The 18,942-nt window shown below is 42.8% G+C and overlaps 1 protein-coding gene across 2 annotated transcripts in view; it reads left to right on the top strand.

Annotated features, from left to right (window-relative positions):
• The window catches only part of nell2a (neural EGFL like 2a), an 85,357-nt gene extending 66,949 nt beyond the window's left edge, over positions 1-18,408 (top strand). For both annotated transcript variants that reach the window (XM_061076934.1, XM_061076933.1), the window contains exons 16-20: positions 6,287-6,427; positions 7,985-8,178; positions 11,584-11,760; positions 15,403-15,627; positions 18,367-18,408. In XM_061076934.1, the coding sequence (XP_060932917.1) occupies positions 6,287-6,427; positions 7,985-8,178; positions 11,584-11,760; positions 15,403-15,627; positions 18,367-18,408 (779 nt within the window). The remainder of the gene's footprint in view (positions 1-6,286; positions 6,428-7,984; positions 8,179-11,583; positions 11,761-15,402; positions 15,628-18,366) is intronic.
• The last annotated feature ends 534 nt before the right edge of the window (positions 18,409-18,942 follow it).

Below are 18,942 nucleotides of genomic sequence, written 5' to 3'. Positions count from 1 at the left end.
CTGTTTAAGCTCAAGCGGCTTGTTTAAGCACAATGATTATGTATTCATTATTTATTTAGAGACGGCCTTACAAAGCACTCACTCCATCACCCATAATTAGTGTGTCTTAATTAGGCCCTGCTAATGGCCGGAACTGTCGTTTAGCTGAGCACAACCTGCTGCGTCTACCTAAATGACACGTCTCCCAGGGAGAGCTCGCTGCTGCAGCTGCTGCACTGCAGCACACTGCACTGGCACTGGACAGCTACACTGGCTTAAAGGACAACGCTAACAACATTGCGTGTTTTTTTCTCTGCTGAAGCACACAGATCTGCTCTATTGTGAGGAAACATCTCTATTCAAAAGTGAAAAATCCTGATCTTATTATGCAACTGCTGTATCTGTGCATACACCTCTCAAGAGTCCACATAAACAACATGAAGCAGGGACTGTCTCGGTTCTATCTCTGACTGACAGAGACACGGACTAACAGCGTGTTACACATTAAGAGCCACAGAACTAGAACACACAATAGCTTTCTAGAGTCTCATCATCTTGGAAATATATCTTGTGTTGCATCTTGGCTCGCTGAATGAGCAAGCAAACATCCACCAACACAACATGTCAGCATACGGATGCATATTTATAGGAAAGCTTTAGTCCGCCGTCCAACTGATCGATTGGTTGCTCAACAGAATCTGATCAAATTCTCATTTGTTGCACCAACTCTGTTTCATAAGGACAAAAGCAGGACATCAATAACCTTCCAGGATTATTTTTTAACATGCGACAGACTATCGGGGAAATCTGTCCGGTTTTCTGCTGTAGGTTGAATATATTTATGTTTATTAATGTTTACTTGGTTTCATGCTTTGTGACATCACGTAAGCAATGTAGTTGGAGTAGATGCATTTTGTTGAATGGCCCAAAAGTATTTTAGTGGGACTTTTTTAGTGTGAGCACACTAGAAATGTCTTAATTCTGTATATCTAGTCGAATAATTAAGTTGAAATTATTGAATATGCTGTTAATAGTTGCTTTTTGTGTTTATTTGAAATTCACTTAGGCTAAAAGGTGTGTATTCTTAAGTTTATGTAAAGATGACAGCAGACCTACTCAGCTGATGTCCCCTCACCTGCTACAGATTCATAATAAACCAAAGGTATTTTCTCATTGTGTCCCAAACGTTTAACACCACATATTGATTTTCTTATTTACTATTTTAGATGGTAACTGAAAACATAGGAAATCTTATATTGTAGAGCAGCGTGCTGAGCATTGATCTGCTCAGCTGCTCCTGTCACCAGTTTCTCTCACCCTCTCTCACAAAGACACATCCGATAGACGACGGAAACATCTGAATGTCCGACAACAACATGATTTGGTGAGTGAGAATTGATTACAAGCAGTCACTGGAGACACATGTGGTGATGCATTGTAATGGCAGTTGTTATCTGACGTACTCCGAGCTGTCCATTTGTGGTCAGATCACTCAAGAGATGTTAGTTAAAACCATGTCAGACCAGGAGTCGCTGATTTGGTTTTCACCGCCTTCTCACTTGGAACAGCAGCTGTGGCTGTCGTTGACACAAGTGGATCAAACCAAGTGGTGGCTTTAGGATTTTTCTAAATCTAGGGCCTTACAGGGGCCAATTATATGTCCAACATCCGTGCATAATTCCTGATTCTCTGAGGTGCAAATTGAAGTCAGTCCTTGTCCAAGCACTTTGTGAACTTCGAAAAAGCTTAGAAAATCAAATTCACAATACAGTCTCATATACATTCTTAGTAAGTGACTAGTTTTTTAAAGAGCTTACAGCTGGGGCCATTGCCCCCCCATGGCCCTGCCCCTGGATCCTAGCCTGACCAAAATAGTAATATTATGGTCTGGAAGAGCAGGATGCTAATTGCTCAGTAAAGCTTAGGCTGAGATGTGTGATTCACGAGGGTTTGTGACAATAAGTGAAAGCTTTAAATGATATTATAACTCTTAATGTAAATATAGTGATTAGTTAAGCTTAGAATGCTTCTGCTAACCCAGCTCCTTGGCTCTATAGCTACAATGTGAAGTAGCTGCTTCCAACAGAGGTTTGTTTATACTGTGTCTCATTTCCCCTGTTGGCTCAGCTGTCAGTCAAACACATCCATCCATCCTCCCACTCGGAAGCTAAAGCAGCAATTCTCATCTATAGAAACCTTTTTCTTTCTTACTTTCAAAAATAAAACAGTCTTTCCGAAATTCACGTTCACACATGTTTTGACTGCAAAAAGCAGCCGTCAAATTCTGGTTTAACTTGGAGGAATTTAACGGCTCCAGGTAAGTGATCCGGAGCGATTGCAATCTGCGCGCGCTTGCAGCTACCGATTGTTCACCAGGCTCGTTTCCAATTTGCCACAAGTGCTCATCCACTCTCCCATTCAAGTGCTCGCAGATATGGATTTGCGTTTCGGTGTCTGTTTCATCATCAGGAACCCAGTGTGAAACTCAATTTGCCTCAGGTGACTGATTGATTATTCGAGTCCATACTTTCCCTTAATGAAGACTGAGGACCAGTGACAATCACTCAATTACACGTTACGGTATATAAAAAAGCACGGGGATCCACAATCCATTTCCATAACCAATAAAGCTGTGTATACACTATTATTGACTGCAGCCTTTTCTCTCAACCGTCACTGTAAATGTGATCCGACATGACAAATTCAGCTCATTTTTAAAATCCACTTATCTTCAAATGCTATCTGACTGGAGAGCAGGAGGGACGGCTCAGTTGAGATCCAGAGATGTTTTTCTGAGTAACTCCTCCCGCTGCAGCCAGTCAGGATTATCAGGTAGACCTCTGCGGAAATGGAAATCAGTTTGAATTAGGTTATTGTACGGGTGAATGTACGTGTGGCAGCAGGAGCTGGTTCTGCACTGAGTAATGCAACGCAGCAGAACTGTATGCCAACCCCCGGGGCTACCTGTCAGTCAAGGGAGGTAAGGAAGGAAGGAAGGAGGAAGGGATGAGTGAGTTAAAGCAGAGAACTGCACCTGCCCAGGATCGGAACATTGGAGAACAGGAGGATTGAGGGATGAAGTAGAGGAGGGCAGGGTTGGCTCAAAGAGCAGAAAACTGCAGGGATGACGGAGGGGTTGATGATGGGGGCATCGCAAATTTGGAACGCAGATCGACAGGTGAATTGAAAATGGCACATGTGGAGGGGCGAAGGCAGAGGATGAGGGAGGAACGGAGGGGGGGTGCACAGCGGCTTAACAAGCCCAGGAGGCTGCAGAGGAGAGACAGTCCACTTTACTTTACTTTGTCTTCTCAGAGCCGCCTTAATAGAGCTCTTGTTTCCAAGGTGCCACTCAGGATAACGAGTAGGAAAACTCTCCAAACGTGGCTCTTTCTCCTCCTCCTCTTCCTACATCTTCCTTCCGCTCCTCCTTGTCTTCTACTTCACCACTGTCTCTTTCCTATTATGCCCGTACTCATCCTCCTCTCTTTGTGTGGCTAGTTCTCTGTCAGCCACCATGTCTTTTTGTTCACCTCTGAAGGTAAATTCAAAATAACTCTTCCTCTGTGCCCTTGACCTCTCTGGGAGAGATTCACAAAGATGGGTTTTATTTTGTTTGTGTCATCTCTTTTCATTTTTAGCTAGAGCGGAGTGAGGGAAAACATGACATGATTTAGCAAGCGACAATGCTGCACTATTCACATCTGTGATTTAACAAAAGCAAAAGCCTCGCGATTCAGTCGAGACGGAGCTTTCAAGCGGTGGTCTTGTCTTATTGTCATTTTTGATGACTTAATTACAATGATGTCTATTATCATTTACGCGGGATGATAAAAGAGAAGGGGGGAGACCTTTTGCGAGCGCGCTGTATCTCTGCCGTACCTCACACATTCAATCTCGTTGAGTCGCGACAACTGCGAGTTTCACGGCCCTAACACACAGCAGCGCTTTTCAAAATTTGACTAGACAGCAGCCTGAGAAGCATCATGGCGTAAATTGCAGCTGACAGGTTTGGCTCAGATTAAAAAACAAGAAAATGACAAATCTTTAGTTGAGGGTGTAACCCTCTGTTGTTGTAGCCAGACACTGGAGCTTTTTAAAACGCCTGAATGAAACCGTCTGAAAATAACCCATTTGCATATTTTTAGATTTGCTTCACCATCAGCGTCTGTTATAAATAGTAACTGACTGCTCAGTTCTACTTTGAACAGTCTCCTACAGCCTTATTTGGGAGAGGAGGATGATTCAAACTAATTCTACTTGATTTCTTAATATACTGGCAAGACACCTCGTGCAACTTTGCCCCTTTAAAGCCCCCCCGTGCTTTTATCACACTGACATTCACAGGCAACAAAGAGCATTGGACGTCTGTTGTCGGGAGGCAAGAGAATTTAGATTTTCAAAGATAGGACATTTACAGCATTAGCTGGAGACTCAAGCGTTTTAAGAAGTGTCCTTTTAACCTGCTGTTGCTGTGTTGTTGGGGGGGGGGGGGTGAGGTGCTCCGCTCTCACCGAACAGATGTAATTAGACAAGATAGTGGAGTGTCCGCTCTAAACCTGTCTCTGTGTGGAATGAACTGTTCTCTTGGTCTGTGTTATATATATATATAGCTCTGTAATTCAGCTAGATAGAACGCATTACAGCTTCCAACGTTGTGCTTTTACTTTGAAGAAACCTTGCCAAAGAGAAAGGGATTGTATAAATGTTGATGCCATGACAGAGATCAGCAGCGGTCACGGGTCAGTCCGCCTGCCTGTGATAATATGCTATGTTGAGATAAACAAAATCGAATTATTCAAATTATCTGGTGCCGATATTGACTTGTGGTTGTGGAAGTCTACCACAGCAACAGATGCAGCTTTTTGAACCAGACCAGTGGAAAACAGAAACAAAGTTAGTTCATTTTTTTTTTTTTTTTTTTGCCAACCTCAGTCCAATGCGGGTAATTTTTAAACAGATAAACCCCTACTCTGTGGGACATTTGATCAATGCTTAATCTGCTGCAGAAATTCTATTAAAAGGCTGAGGGCTCATTAGCCAATAGATCTTAATCCCATTACTGCCTGGGCGGTGGGGTGGGGGGGACATGGGACCGTCTGCATGTCTCTCTGTGGGGGGGATACGGTTTCAGGCAGTCGTGGAGAAGGTCAGACACGGCACACTGCCATTTTCATAATGAGAGCGGAGCATCATGCACCATCATAAAAAAGCCATCATGGGCTATACGCAGACACATTTAATCACTGTGCAAGTCTGGGCCCAACATATTTAGCCCCACTGTGTAATAACAGGATTTATACCCTCTCTCATGTGGGCCCGGCCCTCGGTTTAATTAAATTTAAGCTGAAATATCTGAGCGATCTGTCTCTCATGGGCATATTATGCTCATTGTTTGAAAATTACAGTGTATTGTTCTTGGCTGATGTTGTAGGAAAGTTGCAGGGTTGCTTGTTGACATGCAAAGGGCTGAACGTTGGCCAGTTGGAAACAGAAAGGAAATGCAGATAAAAGGAGACGAAGAGAATCGGGCAGGAGCAAAAAATTACAATTCACAGAGAGGGGAAGTCGGGGGTGCGTAATCTAAGACAAGAGCTGAAGACGGAGGCAGAGTCGGGGATTGTTCCTGAGTGCAGCTGTGTGCAAACAAAAAAAACGGCTCCACCTATCCACAGCCACCCACGGGCCACGATAGAAGAAGTTTCAGACTCTTTACTGAGCTTCTTCACACTTCACATCAGAGAAACTCCTTACCATCAAGCAAAGTGTAATAAAAAGCCACAGTATTTGTGTGCCTGCGTGTGTCAGAGGAAGAGACTGTGTAGGATTTCAAAAACACAAGCCTGGGACATGCGTTGCTTCTAAGAATAGTCTTGTTATATTAGTTTCATTCATTCCCTGCTATCCTTTATTGATGCACATGTCCGTCTCTGGCCATTCAGCCAGGCTAGATCAATAAAACCCATGCACTGGATTCACTGTGATGCCAGACACATTGTTTTATCAATTATGAATCAGTCAATTGCAAATGCCTATCAGGCAAGAATGGAGCATATTTCTCAAGACAAACATGATCCTGATTGAATGTGCTTCTCTTCTCTTCTCTTCTCTTCTCTTCTCTTCTCTTCTCTTCTCTTCTCTTCTCTTCTCTTCTCTTCTCTTCTCTTCTCTTCTCTTCTCTTCTCTTCTCTTCTCTCCTCTCCTCTCCTCTCCTCTCCTCTCCTCTCCTCTCCTCTCCTCTCCTCTGCTCTGCTCTGCTCTGCTCTGCTCTCCTCTCCTCTCCTCTCCTCTCCTCTCCTCTTCTCAGATATTGATGAGTGTGCGGACGGCTTTGTGGAGTGTGATAGCAAATCTACTTGTGTCAACTTGCCCGGCTGGTACCACTGTGAATGTCGCGATGGCTACCATGACAACGGCTTGTTTTCTGCCAGTGGGGAATCGTGTGTAGGTCAGTGGCCCACCCTTTATTTTACACAAATATGTCATGTCTGGTGGAGAAAAGAACAACTTTGACTTGTCCTCAAATTTTAAGAAAGCAACTTTGAGTCAGGGGAAATTTAAATTTTCACACAAATCACAGCTAAAACAGTTCCATTGGTAAAGGTCATATTGTGAAAACATCAATTCGTCATGAAAAATAAAGTCATAGATGAGAAGAAAGTGTACGAGAATAGATTTGTAATTTACAAAAAAGAAAAATTCATAATACTACGAGTATCAAGTCGGAATTGAGAGAAAGTCATAATATTACAAGAATAATGTTTAATAAAAAAAGTAATTATTTGACTACACAAAAAGTCTAACCCTTACCCTATAACGAGAATAAAGAAAATGGAAATAAGCAGCGAACAATCTCATTGTTTCTTGAAAAAGTATGAAACCTCTTTGAATATCGTACAGATGGAACCATGATCACCTCCCAGTCGACCACTGCCAAACGTTTCCTCCTCCACAAAAAAGCAATTTCCTCAAAGTCTGTAATTAGTTATATGTGAAATATACTCAAATATAACTTAACACAGGCGACAGGCTAATCTTCTGATATTCCTGCTCTAACATGACAATAGCCTTAAATTATAACTTATGACTCAATTAAATCCCATATCTTTTTTTTCTTTAAGGGGTCCTAATTCTCTGTCGTACATTAATATGATTATTAAAATAAAATTTTAAAATGTCAAAATGTTTATGTTTAAATGTCTCTTATCTTTTGTATTCGTTATTTCTATCAACCAAATTAAAAGCGCTAAAGACAGCACATTTTAATTGACCAAAACTTCTAAATCTGTGAGTCACCCTGCATCATAAATTAAAAAAAATCGGATGTTTTCTTGCACTTGTGTACGTTATGGTATTTTTGGATAGGTGCGTCATTATCAGTGCCTCTTTCTCCCCAACATGTCAGTTTTCTTTTCGCTGCCTATTCATTTTCTGTATCATTCTCTCAGATGCAGCCTGTCAGGAGAAGTGTCAGCTGTCAAAACGGAAACCCCCAATCTACACTTGAAGCATCGCCTGTAACAATAGTGCTAGCGCTGCTCCACTCGTTGACCCCACCCTGGCTGTCAGTTTGAGCTGAAGGAAGCAGGGGGGGGCATATTAAAGGCATTCTCAAAAATCTGAACCTGTCTGCGTCTCACAAAGCAAAGTTGTAATTTGGCCCGAAAGTGGGTTTCTGGGTTACATTAGAGCTGCATACTGTGGTGGTTTCCTTTAGATGTGGAAGATGTTGCGTTGCTACATTTTGCTACAGTAGCGTTTGAAGCCTGCGGGCGTGTTGAGCAGCTTGAGAGAGCACAGAGCGGGTCAAACACAACAAAGCGTGTCGACTCATTGAAACGTGTCGAGTGTGTAGCCATATTGCGACAGGACAGGCTCTTTTACCCTGTATGTTTGTTTCCAAAGCAACATCACAAGACTTATTCTAAGAAAAACACAGGTCGAGCATGAGAACAGTGTTATTTGTGCGTTTGTGTGATGTCATCTTCTTCTGCGCCCTCCACAGACATTAATGAATGCAAGACGGGGAGGAACACCTGTGCCAACGACACGGTGTGCTTCAACCTGGACGGAGGCTACGACTGCCGGTGCCCCCACGGGCACAACTGCACCGGCGACTGTATCCATGACAACAAGGTTAAGCACAGCGGGCAGATCTGGGTGCTGGACAGCGATAGGTGCTCCGTGTGCTCCTGTCAGGTGAGAACCAGAGGGAGGTGGACATGGAGACAAAGAAAAGCTGAGAGAGAAAACAAAGCAGAGGGGGACGGGTTAGGGGAAACAGGCAGAGAGGTGGATATGACACAAAACAAGCCGAGAAGCATTGGAACAGAGAAAATGTGCTCTGTGCTTTTTATATTCGAGTAAGGATGTTCTCTCTGTGTTACTGCATGTGAACCCAACTACTCGTTCAATTTCTTCTCCTTTGTTTATTCTCTCTCGGCCTCAGAGCAACAAGGCAGTTGTCAACCTGTTGCCTCTTGTCCTGTCAACGCGCTGCTCATCTTTAAGCAGTCGCTGACATTTTGAAGAATACTGTGTTTTCAAGTAGATGAGGCGTGAAACCAACATTTTATTGAATTTGTGACAATCACTGGATTCACTAACTCTGGATAAATACATAATAATATTCAGATTTGGACATTTTGATGTGTAAAACTGCATCTGGTTGACATTTAAAAGGATTTTTACAGTAAAGTCCCAAATCCAATATATCTTTGTCAATGTTTTATTCACTCAGCTCAAGCAGTCATGATAAGTAGATACATGTTCTTAAAGCCGCACCTATGAATGTCTTATATTCACAATCGGTGAAATCAATATTTACAAAGTGATAGGGATCAAAGCGCCAAACCACCCAGAGTGCTAATTATTCATAATTATTGCCAACTGTGTGGTCCCCCAGTAAAGTTACTGTATGGTACAGTGCTGACTAACCCAAACAGCAAATTAGGTCTTAACATACGTGGAGAAAAAAGTTTATATGTGGCCGGAAATGTAAAGCCAAATAAACTCAGTTAATAATATGTCAATAATTTGATCATACAGGATGATGCAGAGGTATAATTCATTAATCTAGATACTGCATGTTCTAGCAATTTCTGTTATGACTGGGATCTGATAAGAGTGAGCAAAAACATACATTAAATACATGTGGTGCCCACAAATTTAATCCACACTTGAATGTCAGTGAGTAGAGCGCTTACCTCCACAAAAGCAAACGGTCCCCTCATGAATCCACATGTATCTGCTAGATGCAGATTCTCATTCGGATCTGCACCAAATCCCACACACTCAAAGGTATCAGTCGCTATATACCCGATTTTTTCCCATGAATTATTTCCTGGAAAATGAGATTTGGATGGACTCTCTCTTGCAAACAAACAGATCAATCAACAAACAAACTGGACTGACCCAGTTTCCATCCCCTTATTTATTTTTGAATACATCACTAGTTGTGAAGAATCCATGGTGCATAGAAATATAGTCCTGATGGAAATAGTGGAAGAGAAACATAGAGTTCCACGCCTCTCTGTTTTCATTGACCGGCAGAGAGAGCAACAGTTTATTACCCAGACAAAGGCAGTGCACTTTGAGCTGTGAACGCAAATGTTCAAATCTGTTGAACTGGACAATAAGCTCCCAACAACCCGAGTTCATGTATTGTCTCTTTGAGGTGATGTACAACCAGACAACCAGACAAACCAGCTGAATTGACATGTAACACAAATACAGTGGAAGAACGTCATCAATATATTTATTGGAGTACTGTGGTTCCACAACAGTTTTTAACTACTTCCCACATTGACCATAAACAGCCCAAACTTTTTGAGAGGTCCACCACAGTGACTCAGGCTTTTCACATAGTTGTTTCGATTGATTTTTGACGGCAGGTTTCTGGAAACATTCGATCTCGAAAACTCAACCCATTGTCCCAATCTTCCCCCCTGAACATCAGGTCACGGACCAGTCACGCTTTGCATTTAAGCATTTCACTCAACCTAATACCGAGTGTCTGGCAGTAGTGGAAGGTGATTATAGTGGATTAGTGTCGGTAGTGAATGATCAAGCGGCAAATTATTCATTTGATTACAAAGGACCAGGGCAGAAATGGCTCCCTAATTAAATGAGTCATATTAATTGATTGGAGAGATTGAAGAGCTGCCTGTCAAAATTAGTGATATTGAGCAGCTGAAGGAGCAGAGGAGTAAACATGTTATTGTTTTGGCGGCGGGCAGAGGCACAGCTGGGTATTAGATGGACTGCAGCAACTAAGTTACAGGGGAAACCAAGGTCAAACATTAGAGAGAAGACAAAGACTGGGTGTTGTCCACAATGACATCTCGGTAGAGTTCAGTGTTTCAGTCTGCTGGGAGCAGCAGGAGGGCGGGGAGGACCGCATCAGCGCATTTGGTGGAGGTTGCTAATTTCTTAAACATTAAAAAAAAAATGTAAATAGATTTATTTGATTTGCAGGAAAAATCTGGGGCTCATTGGCGACGGTAACGAAAAATCTAAGCACATTGAACATTTTTTTATATTTTGTTTTTATGTACTAATATTGATTTACTGCAGACTGCCCTATGTTCAGGTCAACATGAATAAATTGTCTCTGATCAAAACATTGATTTTTGGTAAACACACTTTTATTGAACCTTTATTTAAGCAGGATAGTTTCTTTGAGATGTAATTTAAATAAATATAAAACAGTCCCATGTTCAGAACTCTACAATAATGTTAAATAAATCAATGGATTTAATGTAAACAGGATTTATACCATGTAAAAAGGATGCACATGGACAGACAGTGAGATTACACTGTGTTGCATTGTTTAAAGTGTTTGGTGCAGTTTTGTGGTTTCTGAAGGTAACAAGAAGAAGTGACCTGTGATAAATCTCCTTGGAACTAAACGTACTCTTCCTGTTTGTAAATAACACCTAAAAGAGAATCGATATAAAGGCAACAAGTAGGACCTGTTCGTAAATTCATATCTTACCCACTGTATATCTAGTATAGTATTGTGTCTTAGGGCCTGCAGATTATCCTGTCATCCCCTTTGCAGTTTCTCAAGGGCCAGACTGGTGTTTTCAAATATTTTATTTTTTCTGCCCATGGCTCGAAAACCAAAACATAAGTTGGTTTAAAATCACAGTCCAAGAAAATCTGTAAATATCCACATTTTATGATGTAGAACCAAAGAATTTGGGACATTTTTGCTTGAAGAAATGTTCTCACATGTGAAAAGCTCCTTAAATCACTGGGACAACAACAAGACAGTAAAGTAATTCCTCCTCAAACACCACACTGACGACCAGGAGCTCCTGGAGAACTGCTCTGCATCAGTTTCCAGAATATATATATCTCATGATCGTGTGTTTCAGCCGTAGCTCTAGCTGAGAAACCGAATCAGCTTCAAAGCAGTTGCTCGGGGATGGGCGACACAGCCTTTATTACAATATTTACGATCAACATGCATATTTAATGATCCCATTAAACAAATGGCCTTCTCTGTGCGTGTATATGAATCTGTGCACACGACCCTGCAGCCCTGTGATGTTTCATTTCTTGCTCACGTGATGGTGCGTGTTTGTGCCCTGCGCCCAGGCCGGCCAAGTCATGTGCCGCAGGATGGTCTGCGACTGCGACAACCCCAACGCCGACCTGTTCTGCTGCCCCGAGTGTGACCCCCGCCTGAGCAGCCAGTGTCTGCACCAGAACGGCCTGCTCACCTACGGCAGCGGGGACACGTGGGTGGAGAACTGCCAGCAGTGTCAATGCCTGGTGAGTACAGGGGAACATATGAGGTTTATGGAATTTACATCGCAGGAATTCTAATCAAAGTTTTCATCCAGAGACATTGCACGGCGAGAGCGGAAAAACATGAGCGTCCACTGTTTTGGTGAATGGCAATATTTATCATGCTCTTGTGCTGTATTGAATTTGTCCATAGTAGCCTATTACACATTTCTAATAAATGTGAATTATTTAATTCTATCATTCTTTTTCTTTTTTTATTCTATCTGTGGCCCGATTAACTATGATTATTACCATATATTTTATATTGTCTTTGGCCTATAGGCTGATATTGTTTTTTAAGAAAGATACAAAGAAACAAAGAAAGAAATCTTAAGTTTTTATATTGTTTGTTAGAAAAAGACAGAATCTTTATTTTTATATAGATTTTTAGAAAAAGCAAGACATATATCGTTTTTATATCGTTTTTTAAGAAAGAAAGAAGGAAAGAAAGAAATAATCAAATTTGTATATAGTTTTTTATCCAAAGAAAGAAAGAAAGAAAGAAAGAGAGAAAGGTGTTAGCCACAAAGAAATGCAACAAATATGCCAGTCTCCATGGAAATGCTCTCAGATAGAGAGATGTGCTCAGTGAAGAAAGTCAAGGAGAGAAGTTTTGTGGCGAGAGTGAGGAGGAGGTGAATAGGAAAGGTTGCAGAGCAGATTGTTTTTCATCTCGCAGCAGAAGAAAGGGAGAGAGGGTGATTAGTGACATTTTTAAAGAATTCAAAAAACCCTCTGCATTTGTCTGCTGTGATGGAATTATACATTTCAGTGAAGGGTACTTCCAAGGTTAAGAGAACGGGAGGTTTGAGTTTCAAGAGTCGGAGAGTGTAACTGTGTGCACCTTATGTGTGTGTGTGCGTGTGTGTTGTTTTGTGTACTTCCTTGTGTGTGTGCGTGAAGAGAAGGTTGTGTGCTTTTGTTGATTGATGACTACTTGCTGCAAGTGTGTTTCTGTGGCTTTGAGTGTCCTCTAGGTGCACTCCTATTTCTCACACTTAACAAAAATAACATTGTGTACTTTTTTGCAGTTACACACACACACACACACACACACGTTGCTCACCCCCCTCTTCCGTGTCGATCTTTAACAGGTTTACACACTGCGGCTGTTCCATCAGCGGGAAAGCCTTTCAGAAGTGTTCCCCAATCAACTTGACACCGGCAATAAATCCTTCTACCTGTGACGCCCCTCTCACTTTACAGCCAAATGCATATTAAATGCTAATGTCGTGCTTTACATCCTGCCGCACGGCCACGTCTCACCCACACTCGGCTTCAACGCACACCCACACCAGTGTCACCCCTTCTGCTCAGTGACTCACAAATCATCTCCTCTGTGGAACTCAAGACGAGCACTTTACAACTCCTCTTCCTCTTTTCTTTTACCCCCCCCCCCCTCCCCTCACTGTTTGTCGCTTCTAAAGATCACCCGTACTCGCAGCTAATGTAACTTGGCTGCACTCTGACAGATTTATGGTCTGGAGAAGAAAACAGCGATGCCATTTCCATCCCCCCCTGTCCACGGCCATCGTAGCGCGGTCCAGATGCCCAGCACCCGAGGGCAGGTTTCTGGATTTCTTACAGCAAACCATTACAGAGAAGCTTGAGAATCACTGCCCAGCTGAGAGGCGGTGGCGTCTGCGGGGAAGCACAGTGGGCTGAAAATGGGTTCGCTCGGCTTCGCTCGCTCTCTCTCTCTCTCACTGTCTGCCCTTATATGTTGACACAAGCAGACACAAACGTATTTGGGAACACGCTAATCGCATCTTTTATTCAAGGTATAGTCGGAAGAGGTGTTTACTTATGGAGGTTAAAGGTCACCTTTCCCGGAGTGTTCTCGTCAAGCTAGTCAGTGACAACAAATTAAAGAATGACAGATAGAGAAAATTAGTCAGAGAATAAAATACAAAATAATATAAAACAAAATACTATAAAAATGTGATTGTCTGATTATAACATCTGAAAGACAGTCAAGATGCTTTTAGGTTTGCAATGAAGTTGTAACATTTTCCTTGAATTTTACTGGAGGGGCTTTAATGTGAGGATGCAGATGTTCTACACATTTTCTGGAACTTTGATAGGGCGAGGGCCGCTGTGGTTCCAGTGGCGTGAAATGAACCTTGAACACTGCTACACTCAGCCGAGCCACGGCCATGGAAGGCTCAGCGGGGGGGCCTTAAAATACACAGCGACAGCGGGCGGACAGCCAAAATACTTTCCCTCTCCAGACCGAGATGCGACTCCTCCTCTGATAGGCGTGCAAAGATTTGGAGTCCAGAACGTGGCCTTGGCAGACGGTGCACACCTGGGCCACTTTGAGATTTGCTATCTTGTTAAATCGCCAGAAGATCAGAGAAGCATTGAGTTCCCCAGCGACTGGAGGTCGAGGCACATGAAAGAATGGAGCGCGCTAATTCCCAGTCAAAGATAAATGTCACTCGATTTGAATATGCTGGAGGCCTTTTGTACCATTACACACATCCTTACATCAGTCCATGTAAAGGCACTCGTGTTAAATTGCAGTGGGATACCGGGGCGACTGATTGAATCCAGATTAAAAACGATAACCTCCCTGAAATATCAGAAAGCAAATGAAATCGCCGGCTTCAGTTTGACTTGGATCAAGTGAGCACGCCACACTTGTTCTCTTTTAAAGGCGGAAAAAGAAGCTGATTGTGCGGCAAATCCCTTTCTCCTCTGTGATCACAGGCCACATCTGCATAAGGAGACAAATAGGACTGTCTCCCTTATCGCAGTGTGGGGAAGATACCGAGGCTGCGCTTGGTGTCTCCCTCTGGCTCCAGTCAGAGATTCCTTCCCCACTTCAGTTGTTTACACACTACATGTAGGGAGAGAGTGGGCATAAGGGCTACGTGAGCAAGTGCTTTGCAGCCGAGCTAATTTACAGCAACATTTCTGAAATGCTGAGCCGCACGATTTTCAGTGATATTAAATGTCCGCAGTGGGACACTTGCATCAAGCCTCTTGTAACTTTATGTGTGTGTGTGTGTGTGTGTCTTTTGTATCTCCTTGTGTGTTTGAACATATAAATTCCTTGCTCATATTTCATGCTGCATTAAGGCGTGAAGCAGAGAACGCTCACAGATGACAGCGTAAGCAGAAGTGGGTCAGGCCAGAATGATATAGCATTACAGCGGATAGGATTTGTAGAATTGGTCAAAATTTATTTACGACACGTTTTCTCAGGCCAAGAGAAAATGGCAGCGGGAGAAATCCAATAAGGCTTTCTGTGCTGAAAGTTTGCTGAGAGATTAATAGAGGGACGACAACAAGAGGTTTGGGGGGGGAGGGGGGACCAGAACAAGTCAATTAAAACACTGGAGCATTTACCTCCACCGTCTGCAAAAAAATGCTGACTGCGTTGGAAGAGTGCTCCGCTCATCTATATTTTCTAGGTACCTTAAGAACTTTCTTTTTTTTAGTAAGTGGAGTCGCTCCCTCTAGCATGCAAATAAAAAGCGTCAGGAGAAAACTGTTTTTTTGAAAGAGTCACTGTTTCGCCACGGACAATACAATAGTGAGCAGGGAGGGATTCTCTTTTTAACTTTCCCTCCTTCTCTCTGTCTCTCTGTCTCCAAATGTTCCCCCCCTCCACCTTTGCAGCAAGGGCAGGTGGACTGCTGGCCTCTGCCGTGTCCACCCGTGGACTGTGAGTTTACCGTGGTGCCCGAGGGCGAGTGCTGCCCCCGCTGTGTCACCGACCCCTGCCTGGCCGACACCATCCGCAACGACATCACCAAGACGTGCACGGACGAGCACAACATCTCACGCTTCAGTGGCTCCTCTTGGATCAAACATGGCACCGAGTGCACTCTGTGCCAGTGCAAGGTAAGGTGCCGGCCCTGCAGGCGGCATATTACAGTTTGAGGAGGTCAGTGGCAGATCAGACTCTGAGGGAAAATGTTTTGTGAATCGAGACACTGTGGTGCAGACTTTACTATCTATAACACATGTTGTAATCTATGTGCACACAAAACGTATGCACATGTAGGAGACATATTTACCCAAATTTTAATGGAGTGAACAAAAAAGGAGATTAATAACATGACTAATCCCAATAACTTAGTTAAATAAAACAAGGTTATAGTGATAGATGTGACCAATGCTGTTTTCTGTCATAGAATATAATAAACAAAAGATATGATGATCCATTTGAGAATAATTGGCTTTCAAAGGAAAAAGTCATGTATTTTGTCCCATGTGCCATTTATATTTACCGAATACTGACAGTCTCCTATTACTGCTCTTTTTATTAAATCAATAGTTAAACATTTTGGGAAATGCACTTGTTTTTTTGTTGCTTCCCACGACTGTACCTGTGGCCCAATTCGGAGAAAGCCTCCTTAGCAGGAAGCGGTCTATGCATTACTGCATAGACGGCTAAGGCCAGACCGAAATAAGACGGTGTGGTCTCCAGAGAATATCCAGGATTTGCATCTCCAGCTTGCTCCGCCTTTACTGCTGCTGCCTAGCAACAGAGCTACATTTGAAATTTGCACAATAAAACATTTTAATGCCCCTTGGTTTTATAAAGATTTGTAAGGTAAGGTTGAGTATAAATAAGATATATATTACGAGTGTTGTTATCGGACATTTTGGTCTTTGCTTGCTGTCGCCATTATCCCTTTAAAGAACAGTTTGTCAGCGCAATGTATACTGGGATAGGTTGGCCCTGAGAAGATCCACTCATTGGAGCTTTCGTTGCTCAGGGTAGAGAAGACGCATTGGTTGGCCATATTGGAAGGAGCCATAAAAGACTGACACCATCAGCCTTTAAATGAAGCCTCTGAATTGAGACGCAGCTAATATCTGTCTACTACAGCCAGCAGCCAGTTAACATTTTACACTTTAAAAGAAGACTGGAATCTCGAAAGCTCATTATATTACCCATTATGTCCCTCATTATGTCCGTACAAATACCTCTGTCATAAAAAGTACTAAAAGTGTAAAAATAATGGGAGATATAACTACCCGAAGTCACTGCTTGTTGCCTGGCAACCTCACAGCGATGACAAGTCGGCTGTTTCCATGTGTTATACTTACGCTGGCCATGTGCTGGCTGTAATTCCGTATTGTACGGATATTTTATATATTTTATCTTATTTTATTGATATTTGTATCTCTTTCTCAGACATAAAACAATAAATGAATATTCCGGAGAATGTTGAACTGTCCCCTTAACTTAAGAAGAAGTGAGACCTCGGACCCAGAGCATCCCGCTCTGAGAAACCATCAGTCAGCTCCTCGTCCTCTGGTTCAGCTCCAGCTGGGGGTCTCTCTCCTCAGCTCTGTGTTAACCAAGCAGACATGTTTACACATGCAGTGCTTACAATGTATGGACCCTCAGATAGTCTTATCTAGAAAACTGGGACACGCTCGTATAATTGGTTCTAGTAAATCAGGTGGAGTTTGCTGCCCTCCAAAACTTTTTGTTTTTAAGAGTTGTGGACTTTTGTAGAATAATCCCAGAGAGTAAACTATGCAGGTGCACAGCCACTCCATTACCTGTTGTGAGCACAAATTGTTTCCCCAGCTTCAGCACTAATCCAGCAGCAGCCCCGACTGAGTCCTTATCCAGAGTCTTTAGGAGAAAATATTCCCCCCCCTGCTTCCCTGGCAATGATCTCCACATCTTAGAAAGAGGACAGCAGACATTCCCGACAGACACACTGATTAATATTCAGTGTGTCTGCCAGCTTTCAAAAGATGTCAAAGATTTAGATTGAATTCAAATGAATGAACTCAGACTAAGGGCACTTTCACATCTACCTTGTTTGGTCCGGACCTTCAGACTTGTCAGCTCAGCCTGAACCAGAGAAACAGTTGTGAAGGTGCCTCAGACCAACAGACCAAAATGTAATCCAACCAAAAGGTGGATCTTGGTCGGGAACAAACTAAAAAACGATATGTTTGAATGATGAGGACCTTCATTCGGCACATTTGAACTAGTGTCGAGTTCTACACCTGTAGTTGATGATTGTTTTAATAATACCATTCTCATATTACCGTAGCAACTAAATTAACCATAGGAACCAGTCAAACAATTTTTTCCATTCAAAAGGAGAGACAACCAATCAATGTCAGGTGTAGGTAGCTGAGCTCCCGTAGAATGAACACAGGACGTACATAGGTCATACAAAATTATTTAGTGTATTCACTAAATTGCAAAGGGAAACCAAAACTAACTAGATATAGTTCCTAAAAAAAGATATACACCTTCAGATGAGAATATGCCCCTAGTGTTTTTAAACCTTGGCTCTTTGGTGATATAACACATCTAGCACCGTGCCTGCAAACCTTCAGACAACCAGGGAGTTTATCAGCCTCCTAAATTGAAAGCAGAAGGACTCTGGGACCACTCGCGTCTTGAGTCTCAGTGGAATGTATCGCCACGCTGGATCGCTCGGTGCAGACATTACGCCCGGAGGAATCCTAAATGCCAAACTGAGTCAGAATGCCGCAGCGCCGTCTCCACCTGGAAATATTATCAGCGGAGCTTCAAATGCCTGAGGTTAAAGTGTGACGATAATCCACTCATGTATTTCTTCTCTCTCCTCTCTCTTCCAGAATGGACACATCTGTTGCTCAGTGGACCCCATGTGCCTTTAGTCCTGGCAGATCTGAAGGCACCTGTACAGTGTTTTCCATGAAAAAAAACAAAAAATAGTATCACCGCCCCTGTGTCTCTTCACTGTCCTCCTCACAGGCGTGGGTCAAACGGTGGTTGCGTATTAGGATTGGAGTAAGTGCTAAACCAGCTGGATGGGGGGGAGCTGATCATATCACTTCACATTGTAGGATACAGACAAATGTACAAATTTACCCTTCAGGTACTTTTCCGCAGGTTTCTTTTTACCATACTCTACATGGGGATCTCCACCCACCTGGTAGCTCATTGAAAAGCATTAAAAGTGTTTTTGCAAATACTCTCGTGACCCGCGTCTGCCTCCTCAACTCTTCTTTATACCAAATGCAGATCTATATCATACCAAACCGACGATGGACTACTGTTCCCTCAAACTCACTCTCTCTCTCTCTCTCCCTCTCTCTCTCTCTCTCTCTCTCTCTCTCTGATCTGTCTCAACACGTACAGTGAGCCTTTAAGGATCACTGTCCCCTCCCACTCTGAACCATCGCCACATG

This window comes from Limanda limanda, chromosome 8, assembly GCF_963576545.1.
Source record: "Limanda limanda chromosome 8, fLimLim1.1, whole genome shotgun sequence".
NCBI lineage: Eukaryota > Metazoa > Chordata > Actinopteri > Pleuronectiformes > Pleuronectidae > Limanda > Limanda limanda.
The sequence above is the reverse complement of the archived record's forward strand: the minus strand, read 5'-3'. Positions and strand labels throughout refer to the sequence as shown.